Raw genomic sequence first — 21850 nt, 5'->3', positions numbered from 1 at the left:
GCAGGATTTCTTCTCCTTGATTGTGCCACATGGCTCAGTAATGGCTCAGCAAGGGAGCAACCTTCCCTACCCTGACCTCCTGAGTTTTGGATATCTTTGAAAGTTAAGTAACTGAATGATCACAGGGGAGGTGGGGAGGAGTGAATGGAACTTGATGGGGGTTAGGTAGCAAAGCAGGCCCAGTGCCTCTAGGGATCTGGCAAGACAGGATGGGAGGGAAATAGGTGGGCAAGTATGCTGCAGCATCTCTGTAGTCAGTCATAAAGGTGAATGGGTGTGGGGATGCTGCAGGTTGTAACTTTGAAATTGGAACTTAGCTTTGGGGGGGAGGGGGTTGTAACTTCAAATGTTTATTAAATGGCCTGTCATTCCTCAAGGACTACTTGTATAAAAGGAAAAAAATGAATGCCATTGACATAGGCACAGACTACAGATCTCCCAAACAATCAGGGGAAATAGATACAAACTGTATCATACAGATAATGAATAACACAATCTGTCAGCTCCAGCTGCATTCGGGAGGGACAACTGGGCCAGCTGCCAAGACTCGTGCTTACCAGATGGAGATTTCCCTCCTCCACAAGCAGTCCAGCTGAGAACGCTACAAAGCTTTTCATGTTTGACTGCCAGGAGGTTTCCACTGAGAACATTCCAGAACTGATAACTGACTGAACAATCCATGATTGATTACCGGATGGTTTTCACTCTGGGTCACGAGTGATGGGTGTGTGCACGCGGGGATGGGGGGGGTTTAGCCTAATTACCAAGTAACTATAAAAGGTGGTGAGGAGCACTGGGTGTCAGCTCTGACAATTTATTCATTGCCTTAGTGCTTTGTTGGTCAGTTAATGCTGGAGGAAGAAGATAAACTGCATTTTCAAACCATCTCCATGTTTGGCTATTTTCATTACCCTTTGGAACCTGACACAATCTATATCAAGGGGGCAACATCAACATTAGCCACATGAGGGGAGATCACTACCAGTTCCTGCAGGCGACGGACATGCTGTCCGCCGCTCGTCTCCTCGGTGGGCTCCATAAGGAGCACAGGGGGCCTTGGAGGGGTCTCCTGCCTCAGGGCGGCTCGCTGGAACCTCCCGGACTCAGTGGCACCTGGCGGGGGTGTTTTTCAGCCTTGCCCCAGGAGCTGGGGAGCGGAGGGGGGACATGGTACAGCTTCGGGCTGTCCACCCTTTCGCCAAATGGGCTCCGGGAGGAAGGAATTAATCCAAGGAAGAGCAGCTGAATGCTGGTGGGGGGGGAGCCATCCTGATCTCCTTAATCGTCGTTAAAGGATAAGCAGCAGACTATTGTAAGTTCGTGTTCAATTTATTTGAAACTGAAGATTAGAGGGGGTGTTTTTTCTCTTTACCCCCCCCCCTTGGATTAAGCGGCATTTGAATTAGCTCTCTCTATATTGGAATGGAGAGAGAATAAAGGCTGACTCATCACTTGAACTAACTATGTGAGAAAGATTGCTATCACAATTGCAAGAGATGATTGCTGAGCTGTTCTTTTAAAAAAAAACTTTATAGAGATCTCCGTTTTTCTCCCTGTGAAAGGAGGAGCCAAGATGGCTCCCTTCCGTCTTTGTTTTTGCACTTACAAATGAAGTCTGCCTTTTGACACTACCTTCGGGGGGAAAAAATCCCTCTGGTATTGTTTTATTACCCTCTCTGAGGGAAACCTGGACCTCTCCTGTTACGTGGTCTTCCTGGACTTTGATTATTTGACTTTCCCCTCTCTGGTGTGCCTCGGTGTCTTGGAACTGTGAAGGAGAATTAACTTTTCCCTTTTGGATTTGCCTGCCTCCTTGGAGTGCACAGCTGCTCACTCCGCTGATGCCATTTTCTTTGTAAAAGACTTATACCATCTCTGAACTCAGACAACGGGGCCTAAGAAACCACCAACAGGCAAGTCATTTTTGGCTCCTGCATCTGCCACCTCCAGTCCAAGCATGCAGGAAATGAAAATTACTCCCATTGTTACAACAAGAAGGGTCTGGAGAGAGCTCAAAAGAACTATCTGTTACCCAAATGTTTCAAGAAATAATGAGGGGTCAAACTGAGTTGAAAAAAGAGGTGACAGATCTTAAAGATGAACTCAGAGGTATTCAACATCATATTTCAGAAAACAAACAGAGAATTGTGGTGTTGGAGGAGGGGGCGGCTGGGCTGGGGGAGGAGGTTAAGGCAGTCCGGAAGGGAAATGTAGACTTGGAAAACTTTATGGCAAAAATAGAATTTGAAAGAATCTCCTTTTTTCTCAGATTCCAGAACCTACCAGAGACAGAAAATGAAGACCTTAAGGATATTATGAGTACAATTTTAGCAGAATACATTAAGAAAAATAAAGAACAGTTGTGGTGGGATATGGATCTGGTTTACAGGATTAATTCAGCATATGCTAGAAGTCATAATGTTCCAAGGGAGGTACATGTTAAATTTCTCAGGAGGACCACAAGGGATGAGGTGCTAGGGGCCCAAAGGGAAGGACCACTAAAATATAAAGATGAAAAAATCACCATTCTTAAGCAAATTCTGAAAAAGATAAGAGAAAGAAGGAGGAAGTATTTCTCCTTATCAAAGAAATTATGCAATAAAGGAGTTTGGTTTAGATGGTTATTGCCAGAGGGAATGTTGATTTTTTTGGGAGGGAAATAGAATTAGAATTAATACAGTGCAGGAGGCTGAAGCCTTCATTAAAAAACACTTTTCTCTCCTAGAGGACGAACATAGGGAAAGTAGTGAAAAGGGTAGCAAGGTACAAGATATGAAGGAGGGGGGCTGTGGCTCCACCTGGGGACAGGGAGGAAGGAGCAATATCAAAAAGGCTCAGGTCACAAAAATAAAAGTATTTGAAATATTTGTAATTGTTGATACACTAGAAAGTGACAAAGGAAAAGATGATTGAACACATGATTGATACAATGTAGAATAAGATTCTGTTTTTTGCTTATCTTTTACAAGTTGTTTTTAATATTGTAAAAATTGTGATATTTGGAGGGTTTTCGACCATTAGCGTGGGAGCTGCCAAAATTTTCTATGTACCCTCTTACCTTTCCCCAAAAATGTTTAAAAACCAATAAAATCCTTTAAAAAAACATTAGCCACATGAGGGACCAAAAGAAGTTAGAAGTCTTAGAACTAACGTGAAATTTCCTGACAGTGTAAACCAAGCATCCTCAAACAATGGCCCATGGGCCAGATATGGCCCACCAATGCAAAATATTTGGCCCATGGAGTGGTGGGATGAAAAGCAGCTGCCAGCTTAAAGTAATGTTTTAAAAGTCTTTAAAATGCTTTAAAAACAGCCTTTCAGATGTTTTTCACAGCCATGTGATCCAGGGCCAGTGGGTGAGTAGGAGAGGGGGTAGTGCCGGCATCCAAAACAGTTGTCAGCTTGTAAAGTAGTGTTTTAAACGTCTTTAATATGCTTTAAAAACAGTCTTTCAGATATTTTTCACAGCCATGTGATCCAGGGTCGGTGGGTGAGTAGGAGAGGGGCTGATTTTAAAGTAGCACTTTAAAAGTGGGTGGGTGGGTGGGGGACATGTCTCCATGTCTCCTAGCTTTTTCAAAGTCAGCTGAAGTTGGATAACACTAATTCAAATGCAACCGATGTCAGCGTTCCAATTTATTAAGAGAGCCATGCTGGCATATCTGGGAAAACCCGAATATGAAGCTTCTCAGTTTTCCCCACTCAAGTTAAAGTTCATGATCTTGCCCCCACACCCACAAGTACATCACATGGTCCAATCTTCCACTGCCATGCTGGCAGTTCCACCCATTCAGTTCCAGTCAGATGCAGAGGTACCAAGACACAGAATGACCTTGGCAATCTAGAAAGGAATTTTATTTTGGCTACATAACATTCTACTCTGTACTATTCCCTCTCCCTATTCCCACTATAGAAAACAACATAGTAGAATAGAAGTGTGGCAGGCCAAACATCCAAAAAGAATATGGCTGCAGGCCTGACAGGTGGCCTCTCCTCAGAAGAAAACAGTTTCCTGAAAAGAGGATAATGTAGGGGTTAACAGAAAAGAACTAACCACCTCTTCCCCCCCGCCACCAGGGGGACCCTTTGGCTTATTGGGCAACTTATCATGGAATTGTTTTACTACCTTATCAGGTTTTAGGTTCCAACTTTTCACCTAAGTAGATTCGGACAAAGAGTACCCTTTCCAATGCCCTAAATATTGTAAGCGACCCCTATACAGCCTGGAGTCTAATATTTTTTTCACCTCATAATGTGTTTTCCCTTCTGTCACTACAAGAGGAGGGGGAGGCTGGGTGGATGGTCTTATGCTAGACCCAATTACTGGCTTTAATAAGCTACAATGGGTTGAACTATAACTGGGTTAATTATCTTCACTATTGGGAATGGACTTAGAAATTTTGGGCCATATTTCTTGCTAGGCATTCTTAATCTTATGTATTTGGTAGATAAGAAAATGTTGTCCCGCACACGAAAGGGGGGTTGGAGCAAGCGGTGTTTATCAGCTTGCTTCTTGTATGCTTCTGCTGCTTCCGCTAAATATTTTTTCATATTTTCCCACCCTTTCTTTAGAGTGTCCATCCATTCAGTCAGAGACATGGAAGAGAAAGGTTAACTGGGCAGTTCAGGCATGAGAACAAATAGCATGCCACTGGTAATTTGAAAAGGAGTTAATTCAGTGCTGCTGTGGACCATGTTATTGTACGTCACTTCGGCAAATGGTAGCAAGTCCAACCAGTTGTCTTGTTGATAGTCCACATAATACTGGATGTATTGTTCCGCCATCACATTTGTCCTTTCCGCTGCTCCGTTTGTGCTTGGATGAAATGCTGACCTCAGTCCTTGTGTGGATCCAAGAGACCTCAGGAACTCTCTCCAGAACTTGGTGGTGAACTGAACTCCATGGTCTGAAATGATCCTCTGAGGCACTCCATGCAGGCAGTAAATGTGCTTAACAAACCTTTTCACTAACTTCTTTGCGGATGGTAATCTTGAGCAAGCAATGAAATGGGCCTGCTTGGAAAACAGATCAATAGGTGTCCAGATTACACTATTCCCGCTGCTGTCTGGGAGCTCAACGATGAAGTCTATTTCTATCTCTTCCCAAGATCAGCTAGGGCTGGCCACCCATTGTAGTAGTCCAGGGGACTTCCCTGGCCGTATTTTCATGATGGCGCAAGTGGCACAGCTTTTTACCTAATCTTCCACTTCCGTTTACATTGACGCCTGGCGAGATGGAGCATTTTTAGGAATCCAAAGTGGCCTCCTAGTTTCGCATCATGGCTTCACTGCAGAACTTCCAGCCTCAAAGACGCAGGAACATACAGTGTGGATCCCTTCTAGGCTAAGCCATCTTTCATCGTCATTATGTCCTTGTTATTGTTGAGCTATGGGTCTGCTGGCAGCACCAATTTCATCACTGTCGTCAGCTTATCCTGGCTTTGGGTGGTGACTTGGGCCATCTTTTGGTGGGAAGAAGAAAGGATGGTGTGAACCACTTCTTCCTTCTTATTGTCATATTGTCTTAAATGAATTTATACACATAGACCAAAATGTATTCCTCCCTAAGAGACAGATCAGAAACAATATGAGAATTGTATTGAATACACTAGAGTACTATGAAGCTCACCCAGAGAAGCAAATGGTGTTGTTATTTCTGGATGCACAAAAAACCTTTGACAATGTGAATTGGCAATTTATGATAAAGCAATTGCAAATGATGGAATTTGGTGAGGGGTTTATAAATATGATTAAAACAATTTATAATAATCAATTGGCAAAGGTAATGGTAAATGCTGACATGACTGAAAAGGTAGTGATTTCTTGTTTTCCTTTTTCAGTGGCATTAAGCTAAATTGGGCTTTGATAATCATACCACTGCTCTTTTATAGGTGTCTGCTTATTTTCTCCTGGGGAAAGGTATGAAAGTGTTTGTTCAGTTCCATAGGGGCTTCATTGGATTGGGCTATGGTAGATAGAGGGAGCTTTGCTCTTGGTTATTTTCTTTTAAAAGTGACATGTTTCCATAGGTCTTCCTCTTTAGGGTCAAATATAGGGTCATTTTTTATGGAAGCTGTTTGTTCCCTATTGCAGTGGTCCCTAAGTTGTGGCCATGGACCACTACTGGGCCATAGCCTAACTGCTACAGGGCCTCATGGGTGGCTGGCCAGTGAGTGCATGTCTGTATGGGCACATGAGCCCACTTACGCAAGCATCGCGATGAGCATCACAGATGATTGCAACCCCAATTGCATGACCATCATCGTGGGTGGTCGTGACCCCACTTGCGTAAGCCTCTTTATGGGCACAAGTGGCCCCACTCATGTGAGCAGTGTGGGTGTTCACAGCCCCACTTCTGCGAGTGTCGCAGGCATTAGGAGGCCTACTCATGCGAGTGTTGCAGCTTCACTTGCATGAGCATTGTCCTGGGTGCTTGCAGTCCCATTCACGCAAGCCTCTTGTGGGTGCTTGGAGCCCCACTTGAACGAGTATCACTGCAAACATTGCAGGCACTCACATGGACCCACAAATATCTGTGCCCTTTCTTTTAGTTCTATTGTCATTTTATCCATTTCTGCGCATTCGAGTATTTTCCTGATTGTAGTTTCATCTGAGGGTGTATTGATTTTTTTCCAGTTTTGTGGGAAGGCAATCCTGGCTGCAGTGAGTATGTGTATGATTATTATTGAGAGTTTGTCCATTTTTGATCCAGCAGTCCTAATAAGAATGTTTCTGGTTTGAGTTCTATTTTTCGCTCAGTAATTTCTTCTAACCACTTCCAAATTTTGCACCAGTACTTCCTTGTGATGGGGCACGTCCACCACATGTGATAGAATGTTCCAGGCTTGTGGTTGCATCTCCAACAATTAGGGGATAAATTTGGGTACATTTTAGGCAATCTCGCTGGAGGCAAATGCCATCTATAAAACATTTTATAGAGATTTTCTTTGTAAGCTACTGCCGTCGTAAATTTATAATTTCTTTCCCACAGTTTATCCCATTTTTCTAACTCTATATTATGCCCAAAATTTCTTCCCCAGCTAATCATTGTCTCCTTTACCGTCTCTTCCTCCATTTTATATTTTAAAAGAAAGTTATATAATCTAGTGATCATTTTTCCTCCCGTTCCTAGTAATATTTTATCTAATTCCACTTGTGTCTCATATATTCCGTATTGTTCCCGATCTTTTAAAATCTTGTTTTAATTTGTAGGTAGGGCCACCATTCCATATTTATTCCCTGTGCTTTCAGATCTTGTACTGATTTTAGTTCTCCTTTTTCATCTAAGAGGTCTGCATATCTTACCATTTTACTAAAGTCTATAGCAGTGGTTCCCAAAGTGGGCGGTACCGCCCTCTGGAGGGCGGTGGAATGGCTTAGGGGGGCGCTATGAGGCAAGGGAGCGGCAAGGGGTGCTAAGAAGCAAGGGGTGCGGCAGAGGAGTGCTGGAGGTGCACCTTTAAGGATGTTTTGCCTTGGACAATGATTTATTTCTGCATGGTATTTAGAACCCTAACACCGTTATCTTTGGCCTTCTCTGCTGAATTATTTTCTGCCTCCATCTTCACTGAAATTTTGTACTGCCCAGGGTTGGGTCAGAACTGGGATTCAGTACCCCTAACAGCTTCCCAGCTTGGGATAGCTGAAAAATTAATTTTAAGGGAGAATTGGGATAATGTCAGCGTTCCAAATATCATGCAGAATTAAATCAGAGTCCACACCAGAGCTATCTCTAAAGTTCCAATTTAATAAGTCAGACATGTTGGCACATCTGTGGGAATCCTAATTCTGGAAGTTACCTAGGATTCCCACCCAGTTGAAAGTTCATGATCTTGTCCCCCACCCACCAATCCATCGCATGGACCAATCTTCTTCCATGCTGGCATCTCCACCCCACTGGTTCCGGTCAGGTGTCGAGGTGCGGTGACAAAAAATAACCTTGAGCTTCTAGAGAGGATTTTTTTCTTTTGAAAACAACACATTCTATCCCTTGCTATTCCCCCCACCCCTTAATGAAAAGGCATACTAACGATGAAGCTAGACAGAGAGAGTGTGGCAGGCCAAAGATTCTTAAATGAACCACTGCAGGCCTGACACTGTGACTGGGTTGATGATCTTTACTATGGGGAATGGTCCCATAAACTTTGGCCCCAGTTTCTTGCTAGGGAGTTTTAACTTCAAATATTTTGTGGAGAGGTAAACCTTCTCTTCCACCCGGAATGTATGTTGCAGAGCTCAATGTTTATCTGCCTGTTTCTTATAGGTTTGTGCCGCTTTAGCCAGCAGTTTTTTGACATTTTCCCAGGTTGCTTTTAACATCCAATCAGTCAAACTGACTGAGGAGGGGGGATCCCTTGGATACTCAGGCATTGGGACAAAATCCATGCCACTCACTACTTTGAATGGCGTGAGTCCCGTGCTACTGTGAACAGCATTATTGTACGCAACCTCAGCAAGAGATAGGAGGTTTGCCCAATTGGACTGCTGATAGCTCACGTAGCACTGCTCTACCATAGCATTCAGTCTCTGTCCCCCTATTGGTGCTCGGGTGAAAAGCCAAGCTAAGGCCCTGGGATGACCCAATGCTCCACCATGGCTAGCAGTTCGGTTTTGAGTCTCGTGGTTAGGTCGCTTGCTGATTGGTCTTGCCAGTCATGGCGTTGTCATCTGGTGGTCACTTGAGCAGCTACTTGAGTAGAGGGAATGATGGTGTCCACCACCTGCTCCCATTCGCATTTGTACTGCAGCAATGTTCCCTCTAATTTTTTTTCAGTGTGTGCGGAAAAGTATAGTGTTTTAGCAGTACATTTTCATGCTTGAGCACCTGAAATTTTTTTAGCCATAATTGCCATCAAAGCACATGTTGGGGAGGGGGGCAAGGAGGAAAAGGGTCCCCGCCCACTCCCTCAGATCCCCAGGAAGGAAGGGAAGGAAGGGGGAGGGAAAGAAAAGGAAATGGGAAAGAAGAAAAGGAAAGGAAAAGAGAAAGGAAAGGAAAAAGGAAAGGAAAAAGGAAAGGAAAAAAGAAAGGAAATGGAAAAGAAGGAAAGGAAAAAGGAAAGGAAATGGGAAATAAGAAAGGAAAGGATGAAGAAGGGAGGGAAAGGGAAGGGAAGGGAAAAGAAAAAAAGAAGGGAAAAGGAAATAAGGAAAGGAAAAGAGAAAGGAAAGGAAAAGGAAAAGTAGGAAAGGAAAAAGGAAAGGAAAAAGGAAAGGAAAAAGGAAAGGAAAAAGGAAATGAAAAGAGAAAGAAAAGGAAAGGAAAGGAGAAAGGAAAGGAAAAAGAAAAGGAAATGGGAAAGAAGAAAGGAAAGGATGAAGAAGGGAGGGGCAGGGAAGGGAAAAGAAAAAAGAAGGGAAAAAGAAATAAGGAAAGGAAAGGAAAGGAAAGGAAAAGGAAAGGAAATAGGAAAGAAGAAAGGAAAGGAAAGGAAAAGAGAAAGGAAAGGAAATGGGAAAGAAGAAAGGAAAGGATGAAGGGAGGGAAAGGGAAGGGAAGGGAAAAGAAAAAAGAAGAGAAAAGGAAATAAGGAAAGGAAAAGAAAAGAGAAAGGAAAGGAAATGGAAAAGAAGGAAAGGGGAAAGGAAAAGGAAAAGGAAAAGGAAGATAGAAGTACAGAAAGGGAAAGGAAAGAGTGGAATGGAGTGGTACTGCTCAAAAATCAAGTCTCAAGATCCCGTGGACCCCTTTGGCTCAGGCAGTCCAACTCCACACTGCTTCCCTCTCTCCGCAAAGCGAAGGGATCGCAGAAAGACTGCTGAGCCCAGAACTGGGCTTCAGACAATGCAATGCCTGAGAAACCCCGGATGTGCAGAGAAACACAGGCTACAACCAGCGAATCACGTTTTCCCAGGAACTGACAAAGCCCCAGAGGACCAATGGGAATTCTCCCTTCTGCAGCATCATCGGTCTCCGGGCAGTCTTCCTTGATTTCATCAATCACCAGATGGAGGAGAGAATTTGGTGCAGAGAGAGAGAAGGGAGGGAGGGGGGATATTTTCAGTCATCTTTTAAGACATTAAAAAACACTGGGCGGCAGTTTGAAATTTCTGCACTGTGTTTTCTTGTTACATGCGTGGCCGCGCAGCCGCGCAGCTTAGAGGGAACATTGCCCATAGGACTTGTTTGGGTGATAGTTTCCACGGGGTCCTGAGAGCCTCCAGAATTTTGTGGTCAGTCCAGACTTCGAACGGTTTCTGCCCCCTTTCCAACAGGTGTCTCCAGGTTAGCAGTGCCCATCTCACCGCGAAAGCTTCCTTTTCCCATGCGGCCCATCGTCTCTCTGTGTCTGTGTCATAAATCACATCTACCAATGAAGTGCTGCAGCAGATTATAAACTTTCGCGCCTCACATGCCTGCTATAGAAATCTGAGATCCGACCCTGGTCGAAGGTATGCATGGAATTCTCCCTTCCTTTCTTTCAATGTCAACTTGATAATAAGCATGGAAATGCTTTACAAGTTGATATTGAACAGTGTATCCTCTGGGTATGGTTCATGTTAATACAAATAACAATAGTCAATTGTTCCATTAATCAAACCTATATATTAATGAACTTTATTATTTTAAAGTAGTTATTCAATATTTCAATGTTCCATTCTAATGTCAATGATCTTCTTGAACATATATACTAATACCATCTTTCAACCTCTCACCTTTCCATCTAATTATTACTTATTTTCAATTTATATAGAAATTATAACTACTAATATCCCCCTAATTCTTATTTCTACTTCCATTCTGTCTTCTAGTCAGATCACTGTTACTAATCCTTAATGTTAAGACATATATTTATATTAATGCATGGTCCTTTATATAAAGGTGTATATTCTTATTTCTACCTCTATTTTTAATTTTTAATCAGGCCATCATTATATTAGAAAAAAGAAGAAAGGAAAGAAGGTGAAAACCCTCTATTCTAGCCATCATCCCTTGCCTATTTTAATACTTCGATTCTTATTCGTTTTTTGGCTTTCCTCCCATACTTCTCTCTTAGATCTTTGTCTCTGTCAACATCTATATCTTCATTGTTCCATCTAAGTATTTCTCCCATCCCTGTTCTCCTAAGCTGCCAAATCTCCAGAGGATCCACCCATACTCCTATCTCCCTTTCAAAAACATCTTCCAGGTTATCCAATTCCAATTCCATTTTTATAACTCTCAAAACGTTTTTATCATCCTCTTGTTTTATTTGGTGATAAATACAGTATTTATGTTTTTAGTTTATAGATTGTTTTATTATTGTAAGTTACCCAGAGTTACCCTGAGGTAAGATGTGCAGCATATAAATTTAATAAACAAACAAATAAAAATGAAATCCTTATTTTGAGTTCGGATCTCCCTCTGCTTTCACTGATTGGTTCTTGTCCTACCCATGCAAAAATAAGTCCACCCATTCTTCCCTTTGATAACCCTTCAACTATTGGAAATTTGCTATCATATCACCCCTTAATCTTCTCTTCTCTAACCTAGCACACCCAGTTCTTCATAGAATTTAGTGTCCAAGTCCCTCACCATTTTTGTTACTTTTTTTCTGCACTCTTCCCAAATCAGCATCCTTCTTGTATTATGGTGAACAGAACCAAGAGATAGGAGGCATATAAATTTAATAAATATAATAACTAAATTTATTTTAAGCCTCATACATTCTTCTTACAGTCAAACCATCTCAGCCCTTTTTTAACTTAATAAATTTTGGATTCAGTTCACCTATTCATGTTTGACCCTTTATCTCGGACTGATAGGATTTATTCAACACAGCAATACAGTAATTAAATTGAAACGAGGTTATAGAACTTTGCTTATCTTTAATCAGCAAATCAAATAGTTTCGGAGTCAGGCTGGCAAACTACATTTCCCAAGAATCTTTGCGCGAAATGTGTGCTGACATTGTCTCGGCCATCTTGAAATCTGAACTGCTATTAAAAAATATTTGAGGGCTGCAGTGTCTTTTCCATTCTTGCAGCAGCCTGGGAACAAAGTGGGGGAGACTCAGTAGCTTGTTGAAAGGAGGCGCTTTCGGGTACTGGTCAGTTATCCGATTCGGGCGGAGAGGTGTATGAGATTGAATGGAGGGGCATTTTTGAGCTAGGCAGATCTGTGGGGAAGGATTTTTTTTTTTGCTCCTACCATCTGAGTTAGTGTTCTTTCGGTCATCTAAAGCTAACTCAGCTGGGAAATAGCAACTGAGAGAGACAAAAGAGAAGGGAGGCCCCTGAAGAAATGAGGGAATCCTGTCGAATTTGTGGTCGGGAACTTTGTGGCAATCAGAGGCGCTGGATCTTCCATACCGCAACTAAATTGAATTTCCAGGTTTTGCTCTCGCATGTTCTGGGCAAGGAGGTCTCACGGGATGGCAAAAACGAGTTTATCTGCAGCAAGTGTGCCTTTATGTTGGAGCGCATATATCGCTTTGATACTGTTATTGCGCGCATCGAAGCGCTGTCAATTGAGCGGTTGCAAAAGCTGATGCTAGAAAAGGACCGCCTCAAGCTGTGTGTCGCTGGAATATACAGGAAGAACAATGTCGAGCCCACCGACGAGACGACGGACGTCTCCAGCCTGCCGGATCTGCGCTACTCGACTCTCCTCCAGGAAGACTTCGCTTATTCAGGGTTTGAATGTTGGACAGAGCCGGAGGAACGGGTTGGAGACCCACAAGCGTGCCCCACTGAAGAAAGCCGTCCTAGGCGGTGTCGGGGTTGTTCTATGCTGCGCGTTACTGATGCTGATTATGAGGCAATTTGCAAAATCCCACGAAAGGTGGTAAGAAATCTCTCCTGTGGATCATCCAGGTGTTCTGCCAACGTTTGTAGTGAAGAGTTAATTATATGTGAGCCAGTAATTACTGACTTGCTAAGCGTCAAGGCGCCTTTGGATGAAGAAAAAGTGGAAGGGGAAACTCCCGAATTGTCCCTTGGATCGTTGGGTGCAACTGCGATCGCTGATGCATTACATCCAAAAGAGGAGGAAACGGACACAAAGGCAAAAAGAAACGCAATGTGTAACTGTGGAGCCCAAAGCTTTTCACTTCAGGGCAACAGGTTAGAAGTAGCCCTTAATTTGGTGAAAGCTTTTGACTGCAAGCCAGTCCAGAGTCCCAGAGGGAGCAAGTTACCTATTCCTGTAAAATCAAGTTCTCATTGGCAGAACTTCGATAAAAACTTTTCTTCTGGCTTCTCAGATGTGGTGCTAAAATCTCAACCTGACTTTGCCCTAGCTTTTGCCTTGGAGATGTCTGATCTGCAGGAGTTGTGGGAAGACTTACATATGGATTATGTTCCACTTCGAACTAAGGTAGAAGATTATTTCTTCCAATTCTGCCTTTCAGATTCTCAAATATTGTCATCCTGTATTTTTCATGCACTTTTGGTTTGAGATGCAATCTGTAGTTTACTGGTTGCTTTCTTCAATCCATTATTGTTGGATTCTGAAAATTGCATGTTCATTTTCTGCTTTTTTTGCTTGAAGTTTTTTTTTTCTTTTAGCTTTCAGTTATGTTTGCTTTGCAAAGGATTACAATGAATGTTATTTTCTGCCTTACATGTGAAATAAGAGTTATCTTTTTAAAAGTCCTCGTAGAGTTGAATTTATTAGTTCAGATTTGTGCTAGCTATGACCTGATTAGGATATTCACATAAAAATTGGCATGTCTTCTGTGGGTATTTTTTAAGGGAATTGTTATTGTCATAAAAATATATCACTTCAGTTTGTCCTCACTGGCATGCTAGATATCATGTGCAAGGAGACTGCGTTATGAATTTCATTGACTTTGTTAACAAAATTTTATAAATTTTACTGATACGTTCAGTGGCTATACTTAACAAATAGTACCTCTAACAGTATTATTTAAATATTTTTTTATCCTGCCTATTATTTCTATAAATAAATCAAGGTGGTGAACATACATAATATTCTTTCCTCCTACTACTTTCCTTTCAAGAGCAACTGCCCTATGAAGCAAGTTGGGCTGAGAGAGACTGACTGGTCAAAAGTCACCCAGCCTGCTTTCATGCCTACGGTGAGACTGGATTTCACTGTTTCTAGTTTCTAACCCAATGTCTTAACCATTAGACCAAACTGGCTTTATATTTATATATCTATTATATCTATATTTACATAGCAATAAATGCTAATTCAGTTACCAACAGCACTTAGACTTATACTGTGTTTCCCCGAAAATATGACTTGTCCTGAAAATAAGGCCATGCCAGATTTTTGGAGTGGGCAAAAATATACGCCCTCCCCTGAAAATAACCCCCCCTCTCTCACACACACATAGGTCCCTCACACACACACCAACCCTCCCATGGCAGCCACATCCCTGCGAACTCCTGCACACCCTGCTCCTGCTGCCCGCCCACTGCCTGTGGCACCGACTATAGACCTTGAGTGCCTGTTTCTGCTCCTGCGCCATGGTGATGGCCCGCCCGCTCTCGCCCAGGTGCCGTGTCTGCATAGGCCACAGTACCAAGCCCCTGCCACAGCAGCCACAGTGTCAGCATCGTCACCACGGGGCTATCTCAGCAAGGCGGCCAGCAGCGGCAGAGGGGACTCCATACATGGCGGGCAGAAGTTGGTGTGCATGCTTCCAGTGGGGGTGGCTGCTGCATGGTGGGCAGTCGCAGCTGGCGCGGGTCTCTTGGCGGGGATGGCTGAGGCATTGCAGGTTTTGCTGCTGCTGCCGTTGCCGCCTGCGGAGGCCCAGGCTAGCCCCTTGTGGCCAAGCTCAGCCATGGGCAAGGAGTACTGGCCATGGCTGGGCCGGCTGAGCTGCATCTGTCGGGGCTGCCCTTGGCACGGCTGCCTGATGTCTCACTGCTGGGTGCCTGGGAAGAGTAAGCGTAAGGAAGGGGGGGCAGGCAAGGGTACTGCGAGGCTCCCCTCCCCAAGAAGAGTCTGGCCGGGTCACCGTCCCATCCATGACTCCCAAGGAAGAGAGGCTTCCTAGGCTTGCCGGCAGGCACTCCACACTTGGGTGAGGAGACTGTGGGGTGATCAGAGAGGAGCAAAGGGGAATGGGAGTCCTCTGGTGACCATCGCTATAGAGCGGCCGCTGCCCTGACTGGTGGTTTGGAAGCCGCAGAGGAGGAGTTTGGGAGAGAGAAAGAAAGATTTCTGCTGCTTTTGCTTTTGTCTGCATGCAAGGAAAGCAGCAGAAGCAGCATACATTGACGTGGTGAGGCCTGGGAGGCACGCGAGCAGGAGGGTAGGCGCTTGCGTGGTTTGGTGCCTTTGGGCTGCTTGCATTCCACACCCACACTGAGGGAGGGGAGGGGCTTGATGGCGGCGCATGGAGGGAGCCTCTGCCAGACTCCCGGCTGTGAGTGCACAGGCTGCCCAGGGCTTCCTGCACCCCCAAAATAATAAGACCCCCTGATAATAAGGCCAAGGTTATTTTCGGGCATCAAAAGGAATTAAGACCCTGTCTTATTTTCGGGGAAATACAGTAGTGCTTTACAGCACTTTCTGAGTAGTTTGCAGTGTCAGCGTATTGTCCCCAACATTCTGGGAACTCATTTTAACCAACCTTGGAAGGGTGAGTCAACCTTGAGCCTGTCAGAATTGAATTCCAGACTGTGAGCAGAGTTAGCCTGCAATACTCCATTCTAATCACTGTGCCACCAGGGCTCGTTACCTTAAAAAGTAGACAAATGCCTACAGTATAGTAGCTGATTTTCGAATGACAATTGTATTTTCTTTCAGCAATTTTGTTTTCTCCTAGTATTTTCACATTACAAAACTCAGTTAAATTAAGTTAATTGCATGGTGGAAATCCAGAGATACAGACAGAATTGGCTTTGCTGAAGATTATCTTCTTGCAACATCTCCAGGAATTGATTCCATTAAAATGATATAGTTACAATTAATTCTGGAATTTGTAAAAGAGAAGCTGCTTTCTATAATTTTAATGTTATGTATGCACAATCTTAAGCATGTGTACAGAAATCCTACTGAACTCAGTAAGTAAGATTGTAGTCTTGCTTAAAATCATAAAATGTTACAAAGAACTACTAGACTTAAACTAGTGTTATTTAGGATAAAACAGATTGAAGAAAATACAATAATAAAATACATATATACTAAATACAAAGAATCAACAATCAGATAAATGCATCATCTTTATGTGATACTCTGAACTGTTCAATATACCAGAGTTTTAGTTGAACTGTCTCATCTATAGGATTAGCAATTCTAATAACAATGTAGCTAAAATGTTAGAGAAGAAAAACTGCATTCCATTAAAAAACTAATTTTACTTCTCTCTTATAGAGATATATTGCAGATATTTTAATGAAAGATGTCTCTTGGGGTGTATGTACTTTATATTTTGAAATTATTTGCAAAAACTGCCTTCAAACGTGTAATTTCAGCACCTTCTCTGCTATTTATTAAAGAAACTGAATGTTTCAGCTTCATGAACCAGAAAAGGAAGATAATGATGCTTTAAATAATTCTCTCAATTTCAGCAGCTTAAAAAATATGGAGCTTTGTTAATGAATAAATAAATGTTGCACTTTGCCTCTTCCAAGCAGTTTTAGTGAAACGATATAACAATAAAAGGTAAACAATATCTCAGCAAATACTATTTTTCTTATTCTCTTTGTCTCTTCAGAATATGTTTGAGGCTAATCAGCAGCTAACATACTGCGGCATGTTAAATGATACAGAACATATGGAAAAAATCAGCACTTTAAATGCTATGAATAAGGTATTTATTTAATTTCAAAAATGTTCAAAATTATCTTGGGAACAATAGAATTATTTCTAGATGTAACATCTTCAGTCAGTGTGCTGGCTAGAATACACCTTAATGTAGTTTTGGCTTTCAAGGTTGGAAACAAGCAAATATATTACATGGAGGAAGATCTTAACAAGCTAAAATATTGTGCAAGATCCAACACTATGAAATTTAATAGGATCAAATCAAAGATATGAGTACGGAATGGTGGGCACAACAGTGCATGAAAAGAAAAATTGGAGGTACCTTTGTAGCCAATAGAACTGTTCAATTGTTTTATGGGAACAGGTAAACTTTACATTTAAATTACAAGAAATTGATTTTAATTGAACATGAGGGGGAAAATCCTACTGGAGATACTGAAACAAAGGCTGGGTGAATATTTTTGGGGGGATGCTATAGCAGTAGCTTTCAGCACTGAGCAGTGTGTTCAAATATATTATCTTCAAGATCCAACTCATATATTCATATAGCAGTAATACCAAAGTAATACAAATAATTTTTGACTGTTAATCCATACAGTAATATTTTGTGCCTGCTAAAAAGGCATATTGATAATGCCTTAAATAATTGTGATTCAAAATTATCTGAAAGTCAGCTAGATCTGGGGTTTATGGTGAAAATGTAGCTGTTCTAAGTTTTTGGTTAAATGTCAACAGTCTGACAAGCAAACCCAAGAAAGGTAAACACTCTCGGGAACTTTGTAATCCCAAAACTAAAACTTTATTGGATACACCATTTCGGCACTGAAGAAGTAAAATCAGCTCTGCAGTTTTCTTCTGCAATGCTACATAGTTAAACATTAGTCTCCCCTCCTTCCCACCCATAAGGTCATGCTGTCCAATTATGAATGTCTTTTTTTTTTTTTTGGAGAAAAGTTCATTTCTTTGTCGTAGTGCAGTAGTGACCTTTGGTGGGTTCTTGGCTCACACAGTCTATTCTTGGATCATTTGCATTCCTTCTCACATGTCCCTCTCCCCAGTTCTTTGCCAAGTTGAATAGCAATAAGTTTTCAAATGGTTCAGAAATGATTCAAATTTGACATAAAATAAAATTTAGCTAAGTTTATTTTTGACTCAGTTACAAAGAAGTTGAGTTTCCCCCCTAATTGAAAGCATTTCAGCCATTCATTTTCCTTCTTTTGTTCTTGCTGTCTGAAAGTTAATACATTATTTGTTTAAATCAAGATGAAAGCCTGGTTTGTATAGAATATATCTTCCTAAATTAGCAACTCTTTTTTTGTTTTTTTCTTTTCTTTTCTTTTCTTTTCATCTTGCCAACCTTTTTTTTTATTAAAATGTTTAATAAATTTTACAATTATCACCCCCCTTACCTTCCCCTCTTCCCCCTCCCTCCCCCCAACCTCCCAGAGCAAAATACAGGGTATAAACATTTAACAACCATACACTAACATAAGCTAACTAATTTTAACATGTTACTATTCATGTGCTTTAAACTAACTTTGAATAAATTGTAACATTCTTTATGCCTTCATTCATAAGCTAACTGAAATTTTTTAGTCCGGTATTTGTTTTGAATATAGTCAATCCATCTTCTCCAGTCCACCTTGTACTTCTCATCTGAGTGATCCTTCAAATACGCTGAAATTTTGGCCATCTCTGCTAAGTTTACTACTTTTAACGTCCATTCTTGGATAGTAGGCAACTCTTCCTTCTTTCAGTATTGCGCTACCAACAATCTTGCTGCCGTTGTTAGGTTCAAGATCAGATTAGTCTCTATGACAGTACAGTCTGAAACTATGCCTAACAAAAACAACTGGGGTGTGAACTTTATCCTCTTTTTCAAAATATTTTGAATAACCCACCATATTTTTATCCAAAATGCTTTAACTTTTTTACAAGTCCACCAAATATGGTAGTACGTGGCATCAGCACAGACACATCTCCAACATTTAGATTGTAGGTTTGGATACATACAGGCTAGCCTTTTTGGATCTAAATGCCATCTGTACAACATCTTGTAGAAATTCTCTCTCAAGTTCTGAGCTTGTGTAAATTTTACATTTCTTACCCAAATCTCTTCCCATGTTTCCATCACTATTGGTTCTTCAAAATTTTGTGCCCATTTTATCATACAATCTTTAACTAATTCTGTTTCTGAGTCTATTTCTATCAATACATTATACAACCTTTTTATGTGCATTTGACCCTGGTCCCTGATATGTTTTACCAAGTTATCCTCATTTTGAATAATACCGGATTTCTGGTCTTTTTTCCATCTAGCCTGTAACTGACCATACTGGAACCAGGTTTGAATTACCCTTTCATCTCTTAATGTATTCAAAGATTTCAACTGCAGTGCACCTCTATCCATACTAAGGAGTTCTGCATATGTAATTCGATCTTGTTTTTGTTCTATACTTATATTCTCTATAGCATGTCTGGGCACCCCCCACATAAGTATTTTGTCGTTTAACCTATATTGATATTTTTTCCAAACACGCAGTAAGGCATTCCTTAAAATATGACTTTTAAAGATCTTGTCGGCCTTCTTGTTGTATATTAAATAAGCATTCCAGCCATATACCAAATCATAACCCTCAATATTCAATATTCTATCCTCTGTTAGGTTAATCCAATCGCTAATTGTTGCTAAAACTGCTGCTTCATAGTATAATTTTAAGTTAGGCATTTTAAGCCTTCTCTTTTACGTATATCTTGCATTATTTTAAGTTTTATTCTCGGTTTCTTTCCTGGCCAAACAAGTTGTTAATACCTTTCTGCCATTCTTCCAAATTTGCGTCTTTTTTAAGTATTGGTATCATTTGAAAGAAGAATAGAAACTTGGGCAAAACATTCATTTTAACTGCTGCTATCCTTCCCAACAAAGACAATTGTAATATTTTCCATTTATTCATTTCTCTCTGTATTTTATGCTATAATGGTTCATAATTCTACTTATATAATTTCCCATTTGAAGTTGTAATACAAATTCCTAAGTATTTAACCTTTTTTACTATCTTACATCCTGTTACTCTTTCTAATTCTTTTTTTTATTCGTAATCATATTTTTAGCTATCATCTTTGTCTTCCCTAGATTTACTTTGAACCCAGATACTTGACCATATTGGTTAATTATATTCATTAGACCTATAACTGATTCCCCCGGCTGAGTTAAAGTTACAACCAAGTCATCCGCAAATGCTCTCACTCTATATTCGTAGTGCCTAATCTTAATTCCTTGTAGTTCATCAGACCCACGTATTCTGTTCAATAACAATTCCAGGGTTAAGATAAACGATAATGGAGACAAGGGACACCCCTGTCTTGTTCCTTTTTCAATTTTAAAAGATTCTGTTAAGCCTCCATTAACTATAATTTGTGCTGTCTGTTTCTGGTATATTGCTTTGATAGATTGCATGAAATGCTCTCCAAACTGCATCTTTTGTAGTATTTTTATTAAAAATTGCCAATTGACTTGGTTGAATGCTTTCTCTGCATCTAAGAATAGAAGCACTGCCGGGACTTGGTTATACTTTCCCAAGTATTACATTATATTAATGATTTGTCTTACATTACTTTTCATTTGCCTTCCCTGTATAAAACCAGACTGATCATTGTGAATTGTTTGTTGCGCAATTGGCATTAACCTATTTACTAATATTTTAGCAAAAATTTTGTAGTCTGTATTAAGTAATGAAATAGGCCTGTAGTTTTTTGGCTGGGTAAGATCCTGTTCCTCTTTTGGAATCAATGAAATAAAAGCTGATTTCCAAGAAGGTGGGACCCTGCCTTCCATTTGAATTTTATTAAATAGTTCCCTAAGAGGTTCCATCATTTCCAGTTGTAACTTTTTATAATAAACTGCTGTCAGGCCATCTGTGCCAGGCGCTTTGCCGATTTTTATGTGCTTAATTGCCAGGAGGATTTCCTCTGCAGTTACAAGTTGATTCAAGCTTCCCCTTTGCTCATCTGTAAGTATAGGAATTTTCTCCTTCTCCAAATATCGGTCTATATCTGACCCTTGTATTTTGTCACCAGCATACAGTCTGGTGTAAAATTCTAAAAAAGTCTTTTTAATCATATCCTGTTGGAAAACTTCTTTCCCTTTATATTCTACTTTCTCTATATTACAGAATCTTTGTTTTTTCCTTAACATATATGCTAGCCATCGACCCGGTTTATTGGCATTACAAAAAGTGTTATATTTAGCATATAGAAAATTAGTGACTATCTGGTCCGACATTAGCATATTGAACTGTCCTCGCAGTAGAGTAATTATCTCTTTTGTCTTCTTATCATCTGGTTTAGACATTAACTCCTGTTCTTTTTTTTTATCTCTTCCTCTAATTCCCTTTGTTTCTCCCTTTGTCTACGCCTATAAACCATTTCCATTGATATCCCCTTATGCATATTAAAAGCAAAATATTCTTTCAATAGTTTTTTACATTCCGTAACATTTTTCTCATTTAATCTCCAAGACCTCCTGGGTCGGTCTCCATATTCCAAGTTCCATCCAGACCAGGTTGTGATCTGTTAAAGTTCTCAGACATATCTTATCTTCTTTACCCTGAAAAAAAATCATTTGTAATTAGTATAAAATCAATTCTGGAAAGAGATTGGTGCCTATCAGAGAAAAAAGGTAAAATCCCATTCTTTAACATTCTGTTCTCTCCAGATATTCCTCAATTCAAAGTCATCCATCATATCAAAAAAAGATTTAGGTGGATCACTTCCGGCAGCCGAAGGTGACGGATGCGAGTGTCTGCCTTCTCGCTACCTCGGTGGGCTCCCGTGGATCCTAGGGGAGCACAGGGTGCCTTGGAGTGGCGCCCTGCCATAGGGGCGGCTTGCTGGGACCCCCTGGAACGGCGGCGGCCGTGGGGGGGTGTCTCCAGCTTTGCCCTAGGAGCCGTGGAGTGCAGGGAGCGCGCGGAATCCCAACGCACGCTTCGTCGAGCGCAGCCAGGAAGGAAATGACTAATTTGAATGCAACAGCTGAAGCGCGGTGAGGTGGGGGCTTTCCCCGGGTCTTATACAGTTTAAAGCCTTACTGACTGTCTTGCAGTTTTTTTTCCTGACTTTGTTTCAACCAATGAAGGAGTTAAAAGTGGAGGGGGAGGGAATTTCCACCCCCCTCGGAAAAGC

General features: G+C 41.3%; 1 protein-coding gene across 1 annotated transcript in view; it reads left to right on the top strand.

Moving 5' to 3' along the window:
• Positions 1-21850, top strand: part of PDE4DIP (phosphodiesterase 4D interacting protein) — a 356229-nt gene that overhangs the window by 66984 nt on the left and 267395 nt on the right. The window contains exons 6-7 of the mRNA XM_081947133.1: positions 13944-14021; positions 16617-16712. Of these exons, the coding sequence (XP_081803259.1) occupies positions 13944-14021; positions 16617-16712 (174 nt within the window). The remainder of the gene's footprint in view (positions 1-13943; positions 14022-16616; positions 16713-21850) is intronic.

Source organism: Natrix helvetica (assembly GCF_964273705.1).
Source record: "Natrix helvetica genome assembly, chromosome: 3".
Taxonomy (NCBI): Eukaryota; Metazoa; Chordata; class Lepidosauria; order Squamata; family Natricidae; genus Natrix; species Natrix helvetica.
The sequence above is the reverse complement of the archived record's forward strand: the minus strand, read 5'-3'. Positions and strand labels throughout refer to the sequence as shown.